This window comes from Kryptolebias marmoratus, linkage group LG16, assembly GCF_001649575.2.
Source record: "Kryptolebias marmoratus isolate JLee-2015 linkage group LG16, ASM164957v2, whole genome shotgun sequence".
Classification (NCBI taxonomy): domain Eukaryota; kingdom Metazoa; phylum Chordata; class Actinopteri; order Cyprinodontiformes; family Rivulidae; genus Kryptolebias; species Kryptolebias marmoratus.
The window spans coordinates 13,350,666-13,366,863 of NC_051445.1; the positions used below are offsets into that span (position 1 = coordinate 13,350,666).

Consider the following 16,198-nt stretch of genomic DNA (forward strand, 5'->3'; position numbering starts at 1 on the left):
CCATCTCTCCCTCCTCCCTCTGTCTCCCTCCCTCTCCCTCTCCCTCTCTCTGTCAGGCAGACTTCCCCACAGAGGACGGGACTGACTGAGACAAACCTCTGGCTGCTGTTCTTACCTGCGCGGCATCACTTCTAGAAAAGCTGCTTAATGGGCTCCAAAGCTCGCGAGCCTCCCGGGATGGCGTGCAGCGCGTGCTACTACCTGGTTATCAGCTCCACTCACCTGAGCAATGGGCACTTTCGGCGCGTCAAGGGGGTCTTCAGAGGACCTCTTTGTCCGACAGCGAGCAGCGATTCCCCGGTAGGACAACACCTTTAAATCCTCCTTTGAGAGTCTGAAAGAGTCCAGAGATGCTTTGTGTTCTTGTGCCTAATTGTTTTCTTAGTTATTATTATTATTACTGCTTCATGCTTCATTGTTTTTTTTGGCCCGGTTTGACTCTCGAGCTTCTCAGAGTATCTAAAAAGAGAGAGTGAGATCATTTTGTGCCGTTTTATTGAAGTTTTATGATAGAGGCAGAATTGGAAAAAGAAACTCCTCAAGCAAGTCTGCAGTTAGAGTGAAAACTAAATGAAATAAAAGAATCAGAAGCTCATCAAAACCAGCCACACTTTCAAGCTTTGGGGAAATGATTTTTTTTTTTTTTTTTTTGCACATAATGATAATTTCTTCTTCAGAGCCATAAAATAACTTATTTTTTGGGTGAGTGGAAAGTAGATGAGAATACTTTTTGAAAAGAAGAGGGAAAAAAATGTGTATCCAAGCATGAAGCCATTGTCCCTCTTATGGTTATGGAAATTAAAAGAATCAAATTACATTATAGTTCTGTGAGGAGGAGATGAGTCCAGCAGACAAAAATAGGCCTAATTACCTAGAGTTTCTTCTTTGGATGTGGAATCTTCTGCATATGTGTGTGTGGGGGTGTGTGTATGGGTGTGCAAAAACGAGAGCGAGAGAAATAACTTTTCTTTTTGTGCAAATGGTTCATTTGCCACATCTTGCTCTGTGTGCACACCTGCAGAGAAAAAGAAAGAAAATGAAGCCCTGGATAAAGTAAGGGAGACAAAACATAGAGAGCCTGCAGAGGAAATGACAGTACGAGCAAATATCTAAATGACATTTTGGACTGTATTTGCATGTGTGTGTGTGTGTGTGCATGTGTTTGTGTGTGACCGCAGATCCAGGAGCTGCTCAGAGGGTCTCGAGTAATCACACATTATTCATGAGCCCTTAATGTGAGATGAGACAAACTGGCAGAGCTGATGACAAGTTTGATGAGAAAGGAGGAAAGAAGCAGCTGGTGTGTGTGTGTGCGCGCGCGTGTGTGTGCATGCGTGTGAGTGCGTGCGGGTGTGTGTGTGCAGACCCAAGTCATTACCAGTCTGTCATGTTTGGGCCGCGCTCTCTGTGTGATGGGAATGAGCGAACTGAGCAGACAGTCAGATTGTCAGAGATGCTCAAAAAGAAAAAAAAATCACATTCACAAAAATCCTCGCAAACTTTCACACTTTCTCTTTAAAATACACACAAACAAACACACGCAGAAAATTATTTCTGTTCGGACACTTGGTGTCTCTTTGTAAACAGAATGCACAGCGCACATATGTCATTTTCTCCAAATTAGGGTTTCCTGTTTGAACTTGATTATTTCCAGCCTTCGTCTCAGAACTTCTTCTTTATCTCAGTATATGAAAAGCTCACTCCTGGCTGCTCCTGCAGCAGTCCACGTCTTCTCTGAGCCCCATTTTCACTGTGAAAGTCAAATTTCCAAACATCTGAGGCTCACTTGTGCATCTAAGTTTAGAGATGAATACATAGTTTTCAACCCGTTGCAAGCCTGAGATGTTTTAGAAATTTGTTTAAGACCTCTTGGCATATGTTTAATATAAGATATGTATAAAAGTTTACTGAAATCCTTGTCAAACTTGCACGATAGTTGCAGAGAGGATTCCCTTTATGCAACCATCCATTTTCTTTATTCGATTGTTCCTGTTCAGGGTCGCTGGGAGCTGGTGCTCAGCTCCTGTGGTCATTGAGGCTGATGGGTAGCTTGCAAGATTTTCTTCTAGCACAGACCTTAATCTGTCAGTACTCTGTACATTTGTCATTGGATCAAAAGCGGGCACAAAATATCTATTTAAAAATCTGTATTTAAAAAACTTTAATGCTCAGAAATTTAAGCTGCAGCCTATTCTTGCAGCCTTGGATTTGAAATGCTACACTGTAAAGCAGGATTTAGTTTTGCCATGTTTAATACTCAGTTAGGGCAACTTTAACCAATAAGTACTTAATATTTGGGCAGATCAATGACAGCAACTTTAAGTGAGTTCATTCTGTTTTTCACCAAACTAATTTCAATAATAAAATATAAAATAACTACAGGAAAAGTTGTCCAACTTCATTTATCAAGTTTGTATAAATTTATATTAAGTTAGCTACAAAACCTTGCTTAAATGTATCAAAATCCCACTATATTACATAGAATGGTTTCAAATAGCTTTTTTTGTGATAAGTTGGCTTAAAATAAATTCCTAATGTTTTTCATTTTTGTTGTGAATTTAATATAGCAAGTTTGTGCGATGTTGAATTAGGTCACCTTATTGATTTGGTTTTGATCATATATGATCATACATGATCATATGATCCTATCATATATGATCAAAACCAAATAATTTTTTAACAATAAATATTCAGGTTTGGCAAGAGAAATAACTAAATACAGTGTGTCTTTTATGACTCTTTGAAAATGCTGTTTTTTAATTAATAAAAACCCGATTATACAAACCAGTTAGACAATTAGTCAAAGAAAAATGACATTTATGTTATAAAAGTACCCCCAAAAAAGCATTTAAGAGTCGTGAATATTTTTCTCATGATTTGCTACTTTATTAATTTTTTTTTTTTTACTTGTGACATTTTAGTTCTAGGAAAAGCAAATGATGGTGATTATAGTAACAAATGTCAATGTGAAGGTTGATAATATAAAACTGGAACCTCTAAAATTATCTTAGCCGTGATCAATTTCATTGACACCTGCTTTTTTTCCACTCCAATGTGCTTTAAATTCCCTCTATAAAAGGCTCCTGATTATGCTTAGTTTAACAGATGTATTAAACTGTCGAATCAGATCTTGCGCAGACAAGCAGTAGCCTTTAAAGCCTTTAAATATGGTCAAAATATAGAAGTGCTTATGAGACAGAACCATTCAAGTAGAGCCACAGAAGAGCTGCGGCTCCAAAGACTCAACACGAGCAGATTCAAGCGTTCACCTTACTGTCGCCTACAGGACAAAACCGCTGACACCGGGCAGGAGTCTTATAAGCTCAACTGTACCTGACCTTCACATAAAAATAGAAATTTGAATGATGTTTCACGCCCATTGTTGTCTCTAAGCCGTGCGCCTCAGGTGTTTTTTGCTGCAGGAAGGACATCATGAACATCTAAGGCCACGTCAAAGCTAATGTAGCAAAACGTACACGTGGCGTGCACTTTTTTTTTTTTTTTCAAAGCTGCTGGCTGGGTAGGTGCGGAAGGTCAGAAAGTAAAAGAAGGAGAGCTTTCAGATTTATCTGTATGAGTTTGGACAAGGTGCGATATATGAGCCTGTCAGCATGATAAACAGTGTGTGCTCGTGGTAAAGCTGTTCAAAAGTGACCTCTTGTTTTAGGTGGAGCCAGGAGAGGCTTGGTTGTTTTTTTTAAAACACACCTCTTCGCAAGGCCTTTAAACATGCTGAGCTGCTTCTTTCGCTGCTCTCGGTCCTGGTGCAGAGGATGCCACGGCGGCCTGGGCCAACCAGCTAGCTCTGATCAGTGTCGTGCAAAGGATTTCACAACTTGGATTTGTCAGGGGGAATTTTGTGTGTGTCTTCCTCTTGATAAGGTAATGCAGCATTAAGAAAACAGTGGGCACCAATGAGTGGAGAACAACAGCCACCTTGGATCTCCAGAACAAACCCTCTTGTGTGTGTTGAAGGTACTCTGTTATGTTGTTTAGTCAGCTTCCCCAGGGCGTACTGCACTGTGTCAAGGGCGAATATTTGCCTCATTATGACTTCATAACCACTAATTAGTAATTGTAATAGGTTTGTCTGACGTGTCTAAATTTTGGATTTTGCATGAATATTAGTACTTAATCATCACTAGTCAATTCTCTAACTCTCATTAACACTTCAAAGGGTTTTTTCATGTTAGAATTAAGGGACAAGAAGCTGTTGGGAAAAATGGATGCAAAAAGGACCAATTTAAATACATCCACACTGATGTTCAGCCAGCCTTTTTCTTTACCTTTTCTCTTTACAGACTTTTTCTCACAGAAAAAAAAAAAAAAAAAAAAAGCTGACAATGGGGACTATGTTCAATAGGAAATGGTGCGATCAGCATGCAGTCTCAACTCGAAGCACTTTGCAGTCGTTACAGGTATTTATCACATCCAGCTCCAGTGGGATGAACACGTGAACCCCAGCAGGGCACCGGTTCACTTTTAGCTAAATAAGCTGGAACTTTTAACATTTCACCTCTGCTTTTGTGTCTTCTGTTGCTATGAAAAAAAGAAACTGAGAAAGAAAGACAGACCCTGACCCATTTTCCTATCTCTCTTTGCTAATCTTTCTTACCTAAAGTGATAGTTCAAATCTTTTGAAGAGGAGCTCTGTGGAAAGTTTATGCACAATCAACATCTTACCTGCTGTAGATAGCTCTTTGAACCACCTCAGTTTGGAGAAACAATATCTAATTTTGACTGTGTGGGGCCAAGACTAAAGTGGATTAATGGTTCATGTAAAATGTTATTTTATGTGCCTTTACATCACAGTCAGTTTTAATTTACACAGTTATTCCAGCAGAAATGTTTTAATATTCCTGTTGTAAGGACCCTAGGCTACACCAAAAGTCCCACAGCTAACTGCAACTAATCTTAAAACTTGGTGTAAATTACTGAGTACTGAATTAATACAAGTTCAATGACATTGTAAAAATGTATAAATAGCATCAGCTTGAACTGCTATGAAGTTTTTCAGACTTTGCAGCAATCCACTGTGGCCTTAGCCCTGTTTGGACTAGCCGTTAGCTCATCGATCTGGTCACAATTAAACTCTGTTTGTCTCTACTGAACCCTACAGCTCTGTTCAAAGAGCTATCTACGACAGGTGAGATATTAATTGTTCATAACCTTTCTACAGAACCCCACTTCACACGGTCTGAGCTACCGCTTTGAGGTCTTGTAAATCCCAGACGACAAAGAGATTATTTTAATTCTGTTGATTAAAGCCATAAAAACTTTAATTTTGCCTGAATTTTAATCTCCGGCTGCAGTAAAATCTGTACTCCAAAGTTTTAAAAGTGTCCCCAGGGTATAAGCATACTTCCACAACACGGATGATGTCAGTGTTACATTTTAACTTTGCTGCAGCTTCCAATCTGACAGAATTTAATAAGCTTTTTGCTGGTCACAATACCAGAGTGATTGCAGCATGTCTACTCTGATGTGAACATATAGTTGATATCTCTATTATGTGTAAAGCTGTGTGCTTTAAGCTTGAGATTTTGGATTGTATGTTTATTTATAAACATAATTCTAGGGCTTTTTGATTAGTCGTTTTTGGTAATAGCTTGAATAGGGTCTGTAAAAAGGCTCTGCAGTGAGGTACAGTGAGTACCTTCAGAAGGTACTGATACACTGTGGTTCTAACCAAAGTGCAAAATAAGAATGACAAAGGGATGTTCAGATTTATAATTGCAAAAGTACTCTTGATTTTTATTTGTTCCGCAAATGGTTTGGCTATTAAATTATTTTATAGTAACTGGCTGATCTTTACCAGCAGGGAGTTCACATGAAGGACCTGTTATGTAAAGCGGTTTGCAAGTTATCGTTACTTTCATTTCTTAATTTATTTCTGGTTGAATTTAAGAATGAAACTGCACCTTAAAAACACATGTTTATGTTTGATTAACTTAAATCAAAATATGTTTGTAAAACCAAAAAATAATAAGTTTAGGTTTGCTAAATTATATTTTGGTTTGGGTATTATTATTATTATTATTATTATTATTATTATTATTATTTGGTTGTATTATGTAAATCTAACACTATAAAAGATAACTTCTTGAATAAAGATTAAAAAATACAATTATAATATGACACACATACAAAATACACAATTATATTGTTTAAAACTAACCTATGTGGACTGGATCTACCTAATATTTTAGGACTGACTCCACTTCTGTTGATTCTAAACCTAATTGTGTTGACTAAACTCATTTTAAATAACTTGTTAAATAAAGCAATCTAACTTCTCCCAGGTTTAATTATGAAAGTCTTCTCAGATCTGTTTTCATTTATTGATCAAGACTGACACAAACAACGTTCATGCAGAAGAGTGTATTTTTGTTTCACCAAAATGTGCAGCTGATGAAGTGGGAATTCAAGCAAATCTGACAGTATGGAACAACGTTAACCAGAGTAAATAAGGTTGATGCACTCAGTTAAAATGAATCAGACTCAGCCCTAATAAAAACATTACAATCAGCCCTAAAATATTATTTTACACAGCCTCTATGTCTTAACGTACAACAAGGTCACTGCTTTGTTTTAAGAGAAAGCCATAACATTTTGAAGAAATTTTATGCATGTTTGTTTACATTTATTTAACAAGTTTAGGTTTTTACAGTGTACATGGTTAGGTTTTGGCATCAAAAATACTCAGGTGGAGCTATTAGACAATACTCTGTATAGTTGTTGGGGCCCCACATTACCTGAAGCAACAGAAGTTCTCCATTTCTGCTTTTCTGAAATGGTAGGTTGTCAGCGCTCCCGGGGATTTGCCTTGTCACTTTGGAAATCAAACAGGCCGGCGTGACAGACGTGATGGCAAACGAGCACGGTGTTTGTGAATGCCATAGTATGCTGACAAAAAGGTTGTCCCTTTCCCGTTACCAAATTTTCAAACCATTATGCCTTTACTGATTTATGTGGTTTTGCAAGGCTGCTCTGTTGGTAAACATGACGCTTGTCAGTTCATTTAAATGTAAAACTCCTGCACGCATATTGTAATTTTGCTGTGAAAGATGTCTCTCTCTTTCCCCAAAAAACCCCTACCCCACCTTACCACAACCCAAATCACACACTGGCATTCATTGCACACTAGCGGGGTTCGTACACACTTGGCTGCTGATGTCTATTTCACTGCAGTTTTCACCAAACAGATGAATCAAACTGTGGCATGGCGTCAGTGTAAGCGTACCTGTGTACCTGTGCAGTGCCTGTGTTTCTTGTGTGTATGTGAACGTGTCTGCCTTTACACTTTTCTGTTTTTATTGATTGTGGAGAGAGCTGAGCAATGTTTATGCAAATAAGGCGGCATTTTAACGTATGCTATGAACAATTACCTTGGAAAAACTATTTAGCAGCAAAAAGTCACTACAGTGTTGTGACTGAGCCCTTTAGTTGGCTGCGACTACCAAGGCCTTATTATGGGGACCGAAGTGGAACGGGCGAACTGGGTGGTCATTCGGCGTGCCAGTTAGAGCCTGAATGGAACATCAATGAGCGTAAATCTGACGGAGGCACTTTTAATGACAAACATAGTTATAAGTGATAGAACAACATCTAAAAGCTCATATATTCAGGTCAAGCCAGTAATGATGTGTTAGCATTCATTAAAGGGATAGTTCAGATGTTTTGAAGTAAGGATGTGTTGAAGGGTTATGAACAGTTAACATATTTCCTGTTGTAGATGCTTCTATTAACCACTTCAATTTAAAAAAATGTTAAAAATTACACTGACCAGAGTGCCATGGTAATGGCTTGAATTGGGATCCACATCTCCCCCAAAAAATGTTAATTCTCAAAATGATTTATGCAAATGTTATTTTATAAAACTTTTTACTGCTGTAAATTTTGCATTACACTCTTAAGAGAACTATTAGGAAAGCCCTTCTGGAAGTGCCCCAGGCTGCTCCAGAAGTGCTACAGCTCTTATGTAACCGTTAATTGAAAAATCTATGGTGACTTTCAGGTTTACAAAATAGAGTTTTTATGAACTGCTGTGAAATCTTTCAGACAGAAGTTTTTTGATGGCAAAAATCCAGTTTGATCTTGAATTCTGCTCGTCAGTCCGATCAGAATTAAACTCTGCTTCTCCAAACTGAGGATGTTCAAAGCGTTATCTACAACAGGTAAGATATTACTGTTCATAACTTTTCCACAGAACCCTGCTTGAAAAAGGTTGTAGAAATGTCAGAAAGACCAAACTGCCTTGAGTTAAAACAAACAAATGTTTGCAATAAAAGCTGAACGACAGCTGTTGAGTTGTTCGGTAATGTGTAGTTACCGTTTCACTGTCAAGACCTGTAATGCTGCAGTCCGTCACATTCATAAAGGCTAATGCACTCACACACTCACCAAGTTGGCCAAAAGGCCCTGGAGAGGAACAGGTAAGTGCAGCTGAATGTGAAAGCCCCGTATGACGAGGCCATTCCTGCTGACCGCTGCAAAGTGCTCCCGCTGATCTCTGCTAATGTCCTCCATCACTGGCTTCACTCAACACTCTGGAGAAAGCATGTGTGCAAGTGTGTATTGGGCAGAGAGGTGGATAATTTGGACAGATGGGTGAGACGGGGATGAAGAGAGGGAGGAGGGGGAGGAGCACGAGACACTTGGCATCAATTTTAACACTCTCTCAAGCTTTTATTGGCATTTCATTTAACTAATGAATTAATTAGTGCTTCATCGCATAATAACCTCTACTTGATAACTGAAATGGTTCCCCAGAGGAGCAGTGCTGTCTGTGCTGTGCTGCTTCACTATTTTCAGACTTTTACAAAGTCGTTCGGAGGGTTTTTAGCTTCTCTTTTTATCTTTTTTTTTATTCTGCTTGCAAAGTTTTTTCCCTGTTTGTTTGTGTCTTGTTACACAACTCATGAATAAAGCTGCCATTTATAGTGATAAAACCTGCAGGTCCCTCAGCAGCAACACAGCACGCGTTCAGGAACGCAAAAAGACAAAGGTGTGAGGTGTAGGAACATTAATCTCCGCCTATGCACAGGTGTCATTTTGTTCTTGCCAGGTGTGCTTGTTGGCTTTTTAATAATTTGCCGGTTGCTGTGAAAGACAGACGATCATTTAAACGTCTGTGTGTGTGTGTGTGTGTGTGTTTTAGCTATACAGCTGAAATCTGGTGTGTTAGTAGCTGAACATCATCTCTGACATAGACGCACTACACATTGTAGCATTAACTGTTGGTATCAACCCTGTGTGTCTGTCAGCAAAATATCTCATGAACCACAGAACAGATTTTAATTAAATTCTCAAAAAATAATAAGTGGAGGTTAGCCTACAACTGATTACCTTCTGGAGCCAACCAGATTCAAAATGTCAGTCACAGCTAATCAACCTCACAGAACATGGTGACAACTCGGTCAGCTTTACAGATATAAAGCTAAAATTAGAAGTGGTAGTAGCTGAGATTCATCCCCAACTCATAGTTTAAGTGCTAACAGATCACACAAAAAATTTTTGCAAAGCACTGAGCAGTCTGCATCCCTGCAAGGAATGCTAGTTTTATTGTTCATGGGATCTTTAAAAAGGTTACTGATGACTGCATGATTCATATATTCATCATTTAAAATTCAGAACGCATCAAAATCATTTTTACACAGTTTGCTGACTAGTGACATTGTTCTACAAAACATAAATGTCTAATAATTTTACACAATACAATATATTTTATTGTTTCCATGAGCAGATTTATTTCAAACTCAGTGCATTTAAGATTTAAGATACATTTAAAATATTCAAAACCCTGTTTGCATGATACAAGGTATAGTCAAATACTTCACAGATAGATAGATAGATAGATAGATAGATAGATAGATAGATAGATAGATAGATAGATAGATAGATAGATAGATAGATAGATAGATAGATAGATAGATACTTACTTTCTTACTTTGGGAAGACTCCTTCAGGGAAATTAAAATTCCAACAGCATTGCAGAGGTGATAAAAGGAACAGTAGCAGCTTGAGGTTGGTGTTTGATATACTGATTTTGTATACTGATTTTAAAAGTAATAAATTGACAGAAGACTAAAAAGTCACTACTAAATGTTTTTCTTGTTTCTTAATTTTTGCTTTAATCCAAGGGAAATATCCAAAATGCATTTTAAAAAAGCAAAAAAGTAATTTTAAAAGTGTTTCAGCCCCGTTTCCTGAACTTGTAACATGGACTTATCGCAGTAAAAGAGGAACCAAGCAGGCTCCAGCCAAAATCAAGCAAACCTGATTCAGATGCTGGAGTAATTTCCTGTAACCTGTTTTATTAAGAGAAGGCTAAAAACTGTAGGTTTCACATGTAAAAAGTTCATATCTTTTGTCATAAAAAAATATAATATATAATATTAATTAATATATTAATATCTGGCATTTTTACAATTCTGGCAATTTTACATTTTTATGACATGCACCCACAAAGTTATTAACAAAGCCAACCAGGCTAAATATCGCCCTACATGTGGATTTTGCTGTCTTAGATTTACTTAGGGTATTACATCCTAAAACAGAGGTCCAGTCAAGTCCAATTTGTTCAACTTCTGCGTTAAAATGGCAGACTTTGAAGAATGACACAGCTTATCTCTGACCCAACCACTGGGTCAAACGTTTTGATTGAATATTTGTATTTGTGTTTGTAATATATACTAACCAAACCTATGACCTAATAGCATTTGAGTTATCAGAATAGTCCAGCAGTTTTTAGTTAATATCACATCACATCTTATCACCATATCACTTTGTGCCATTTGATAAATAGATATGCCATAAATTACAATATTTTGGTATTATATCATATCAGACAAGAATTTGTTTTGGGGTTTATGTAAGACTGAAGTTGTATGGGATATGCCTTTATAGTCACTATGTTATCTAAGATACAGTGGATTGCACTTGGCTTCATGCCAAATTACAGAGGAAGGAACAAGCTCAGGCATAGAAGCCAAGTTATATGGGGTTAGTACAAATTAATATTTATCTTTTGGCCATCTAAATAAAAGCCTACCTCCTTCAGCAGCACATTAACGGGGCTGCCAAATTAAACTCAATGTTTTTAAATTAAAACTGAAATTTGCCACATCATATAGCTCTTTTGAAAAGCACCAGGTTTCATTGACTAAAAAGAAATAGTGTGTTCAAACACTAAAGTCACTTTACCTGAAATGAATTAATCAGTAAAGCAGCTGCAGTTTGACGTCTGACAAAGACATCAGACAGCAAGGAAAAGCTGTGGAAAATAACTTCATGTTGGTGCTCCTTTCATTTATTTATTTAGTTCTTTTTTTTACAGGGCTATTTTTTTTCTGCTGACATATTCATCTGAACATTGATTAGCTTCCAGATGGCCTCTCGTGCCTACTCCTCCAAACTGGAGGGCACGCCAGCTACAATCTGCACTGATTATGGCCGAGTACCTCATATAACCCCTTCAAAAGAATCAAAGGCAGCCCCTTTTAACGTGCATGTTTTGGCATTAGGTGCAAGCCTTGAGTGACACACAAGCCAACAAACATTCAACACATGCATGCTTATAGACACAGCAGATGGCCAACCTCTCATTTTGTATATTACCTCAGGACAGATGTTTGTCTGTGTGGTCATTAGTGATCGCAGCATCGGATAATCACCTGGAGACACAGCAGCACATAAACACACACTCACATACAATTAGTGTTTGATAATTACAGGATGTTCGATAAACCATCTGGAACAAAAACTCGAGCACAGCCTGGAAAGCACACACCAAAATAGACTAATGCAAGACCCTAAAATTAATCCAGATGTGTTAGTGTTGGAGTTCTAGGAAAATAAATTGTAAATAAGGTTGGCAAATCAGGGGATAAAAAGCATTTGTTTCCTAGTCGTTAGACAGTTTGTTCTTTTTTTTATTCTTTTAAAGCATTTTTTTCTCCTAGTCTAAACTCTTTCTCCTTCTTTGTTTGCCTTTTTTTTTCCTTTTTTTTAAACTATCATTTGCTATCAACTTCGGCTTTTCCCCCCATTCATTTCTCCAACCAATACCTTTGCTCTCACCTTCCTCTCCCTGACACCTCTCACATCGCCTTCTTCTATAGCTTTTCATCTCATCTCTGAAGCCCATTCATTTTTTAGCAGGTCAAAGGTGCAGCTGTTTGGGCCCTTTGAATCTTGTGTGCGAGTGTGCGCGCGTCTGTGTGCATATACGTGTGTTTACGGTCTGCCCTTATGGGTGTTTGTGTGTGGGTGATGGGACTATAATATTGCAGTAGCGGTATTGCAGAAAAAAAACCTTGAGGGAATAAAAGAGAAGAGAGGGCACGCTTTATTTGCTGGTCAGTTTTTCTGCTCTCCTGTAACCTCAATTTTTACCTCTCGACTCTGCTGCTTTATTCTTTTGCTCGGTTCAGACCTTCATCTGGTTAACGGCTGTGGAGATACATTTATAGATCTATTAACGACCGCCCGCAGATTTGGATGTACTTTCCTGCACACGCTGGTGAGTGTGCGTTACACGTGTTTGCACCTGTGTGCTTGAAACGCCTGCACATCTCCGGCACTGACACCCAGGCCAGGGTTAAGAGCAGCTCAGACAAATTAATTATCTCTTCTCGGGAGGAGAGATGACTCACTGAAAGAGAGCACCTCCTGAGCAGAAGCCCAGGAAATAGTCCCAGCCCTAGCAGCGACCGAGGGGCTCCTTCTGACTAAAGCGGCTTGGATGTTATTCTCACATCATGTTTTTTTTTCTTTCCACTTTCTATGTGCATAAGGCTGATTTATAAAAAATAACTGCGGCTGAAAGAAGTTGAGAAGGCACTTTGCATTTATAGATCAAAGTGGCGGAGGAATTTTAATGCATATGAACAAGTTTGACTTGCCTCAGATGGGGTTCGTTGACATAAGATCAAGGCTTTTATGTTTTGCATTGCTGTGCCTCGGATAGAATAGGCTGTTATGGTAAGTACTTCTCTGTTGGGTGCATCAATACACTCGATACAGATCACAGTGAGTCAGTCTGAATTAACACAACTGAAAGACTTTAAAAAAAATACAAATACACTCATGGGTCAGAGTTTTTCTCATAAGGGCCCTTTTTTCCCTGCCTGTTTTTGTTTTGTTTTGTTTTTATTTGGTCATACATTTGCTCTTCTATTGGTCAAACATGTTAACCATTTTTTTTTCATTAAAAGGGAACACATGGTAATATTAAAAGAATATGAAATAAATATTAAAAATATGAAAGCTTTTAGTTTGACCATATTAATGCACAAAGACAGGCATAAGCAAAAGATTTCAAATGTACCCTCACTGCAGGGTAGCTATTGTTTGTCCTAAAAAGTAGTTTTGATAGAAATAAAATGTACAAAAGAAAGAAAATAAAACAAAATGATGGTGACAAGTAAAAACTCAGACTTCAAAATATGTCATAAACAGTTTGAAAAAGGGTGAAGGCTGAAGCAAAGCTAAGGAATGTCTTTCTTTCTCATCAATTTCTCAACTTTTCATATTGTAAAAGTCAAAATGAATCATTCCAAATACTAAAACAAGAGGACAAAACTGAAGCGTTGCCCCTTCACACTCACAAACCTTTTTACTTTTTAATGGCTTTTTTGTGCACCTTTAAACTTTCCTAATGTTTCACATTTTTCAGTTCATCACTCTCTGTTCGTCCTTTAGCTGAAACGTGATGTTTGACAATAGTTTTTGCTAAGGGTTCTGGGACAATAATGATCATTTTATGTCATAAAGGTGTAGATGGCGACACTCTCTTTTGAGAAAATATTTGGATTTTTGCCTGTAATAGTTGATCTTTTGCTTTATATATTACTTCTTCTTTTAAAAAAAATAGTTAAGTATTTAATTTGACAAAAAAAAGTGCATTTGTTGGTTCTCTTAAAGGTAGTTTTGTTCACAGTTTTTATAGCTCTTTTTGTAAGTATGAAGACTGAATTGCACTGTTTCATACAAACATATCTCCCTTCCTGTTAGCGTTGCCTAGTGTCAGCTAACAATACAATGTTGTAGAAATCTCATTATGTGCAATACTAACAAAATCTGTCTTTTTTACTTTTTTTCAATAATACTTTAATTATGCATTTGAATATACATGTCTTCTGGCATCCATCAGCAATCATCAGCAGCAGCAGCACCCCTACTTCCCACGGCCTTGCAGGGCACTGATTTATGTCCTAAAATACAACACTGTACGTCTGTTATGATGGACACAAATCAGTGTATTATGTTTCACCAACTGCTTTGAGGACGATGCTCCTTATTCAGCGCATACATTGACAAAACCATTTCCAATACCATGCAGTTAAATCAAAATCCACTTTGATGAAAACATGTTTTAATCAGTGGTATTTTGCTGAATCCTGAGTTAAAGCTTTTACATTTCTGCTGCCTCAGCCACGTTCTGACCCCTGACCTATCACCCCCGCCCCCTGTAAGAATAGGTGGTGAAAAAGTCAATAAGAGGGAGGTCAAGGATTCAAAGAGATGAAAACAGAATTACTGAGCCATTATCTTTATTGAATCGGTGTGTATTTGGACATGTAATATTTACTCAATTTACAAATGAAGGGGAAAATAAAAAGTGCACCAGCAGAGCAAAAAAATACACATAGCATTATAATAACATTGCACATGTTCTTTGTTCATTCTAGTGTGTGCTCATGTTTATGTATTATAGCAGATAGGAGCTACTAGGACATTCGGATAGCAAAGGGTCGGTCACGCATGAGTAGCAATGCATCAAATTATGTCAGCCTTACCTCCACCAGCAGTGAGAGCCATGATATACGCACACTAATAATTCATGCTGTTTGCTTCAACCAGTTCACATATTAGCTGGGGAAAATAAATAAATAAATTCAAAAACGCACACAAAACACTGCAATTATCATGAGCTGCAGTATTTCTATGTTTAGCAGATTGAAGATGCCAAGCGCTCAGCTTAGCTTGCTGTGCAGAAATGTCCTGGCTGCACGCTGCCAGGATGGCAGCATCACAGCGGTCTGCAGGCAGCCTGCAGCTACCAGCCACCAGGCCTTGGCAAACTCTTTGATATGGGCAGGGTGCCGGACTCCCCTATCTGTTAGTGTATGTATGTTTGTGGGTTGTTTTTTTTTTTTTTTTTTTTTTTAAGTGTCTGCTGTGTGGCCTTCTTACCCTTGCTGTGAGGTATATTCTTAACCCTGTGCTATGGGATTAGTCAGAGCAGTGAATGGGAAGCCGCCGAACCAGCAGGAGGGAAGAGAAGAGAAGAAACAAGAAGGAAAGCTGTGTGTGGGCGGGTTGTGAGCATGTAAGTGCATATGTGCCTGTGCATGCCACGGGTACTCATCAGTTTCCCTAAGATTCTCCAATTTTCCTCTGCCATAAAACCCAGAGGGAAGGAGTAAACACAAACTCTGTGAGATTCTGCTTTTCTCTGCTGCTCTTTATTTCACTCTCCGTCATTCCGCCTGCCTCACACTTTTCTTTTATATATATCAGGTTAGTAAAGCATTTGTGTGAAACTGTTATTGCCTGCCACCATGAAAACCAAGCAATCATGTAATTGTGCCTGTGTGTGTTTTTTGTCTGTCTGTTAGCAAAATATGTCATGAACCACTAGAAGGATTTTGATGAAACTCTCAGAAGGTAATCCCTAGATGTTTTTTCTTAAACTGATTAACGTTTTGAGTCAACCTGATTCAAGATGTCTGCCACAGCTAAGCTACCTTAGCAAACACAAAAATGACGATAACTCTGTCAATTTTGAAGATATCAAGCTAAAACTTAGTGTGGTAGTAGCTGAGAGTCATCCAAAACATATAATTTGAGCAATAATAAATCATATGTGACCTTTGTTTAAAACTTTAGCATTAACATTTGGTATCAACCCGGCCTGTCTGTTAACAAAATACCTCTTGAACCAATAAATGGATTTTAATGAAACTCTCAAAAATAATCATTGGATGTACATCTGGAACTGGGTACCCTTTGGAGTCAACCAGATTCAAAATGGCCACAACAGATAATCAGTCTTAGTAAACACTACAATCTAAAATCAGTTTTACAGATATTAGTTTCATTATTTATGCAAAACTTGCTGTCATCTAGTAAAAATGAAACAAACGTACTATAAAGACCAGAAAAAGCGTAATGTTTTGTCTTTCATCTGTTT

General features: G+C 38.0%; 1 protein-coding gene across 1 annotated transcript in view; it reads left to right on the forward strand.

Annotated features, from left to right (window-relative positions):
• Positions 1-16,198, forward strand: part of LOC108242030 (G patch domain-containing protein 8) — a 54,493-nt gene that overhangs the window by 679 nt on the left and 37,616 nt on the right. Inside the window, exon 2 of the mRNA XM_017426601.3 lies at positions 61-300. Within this exon, the coding sequence (XP_017282090.1) occupies positions 148-300 (153 nt within the window). The 5' untranslated portion in view covers positions 61-147. The remainder of the gene's footprint in view (positions 1-60; positions 301-16,198) is intronic.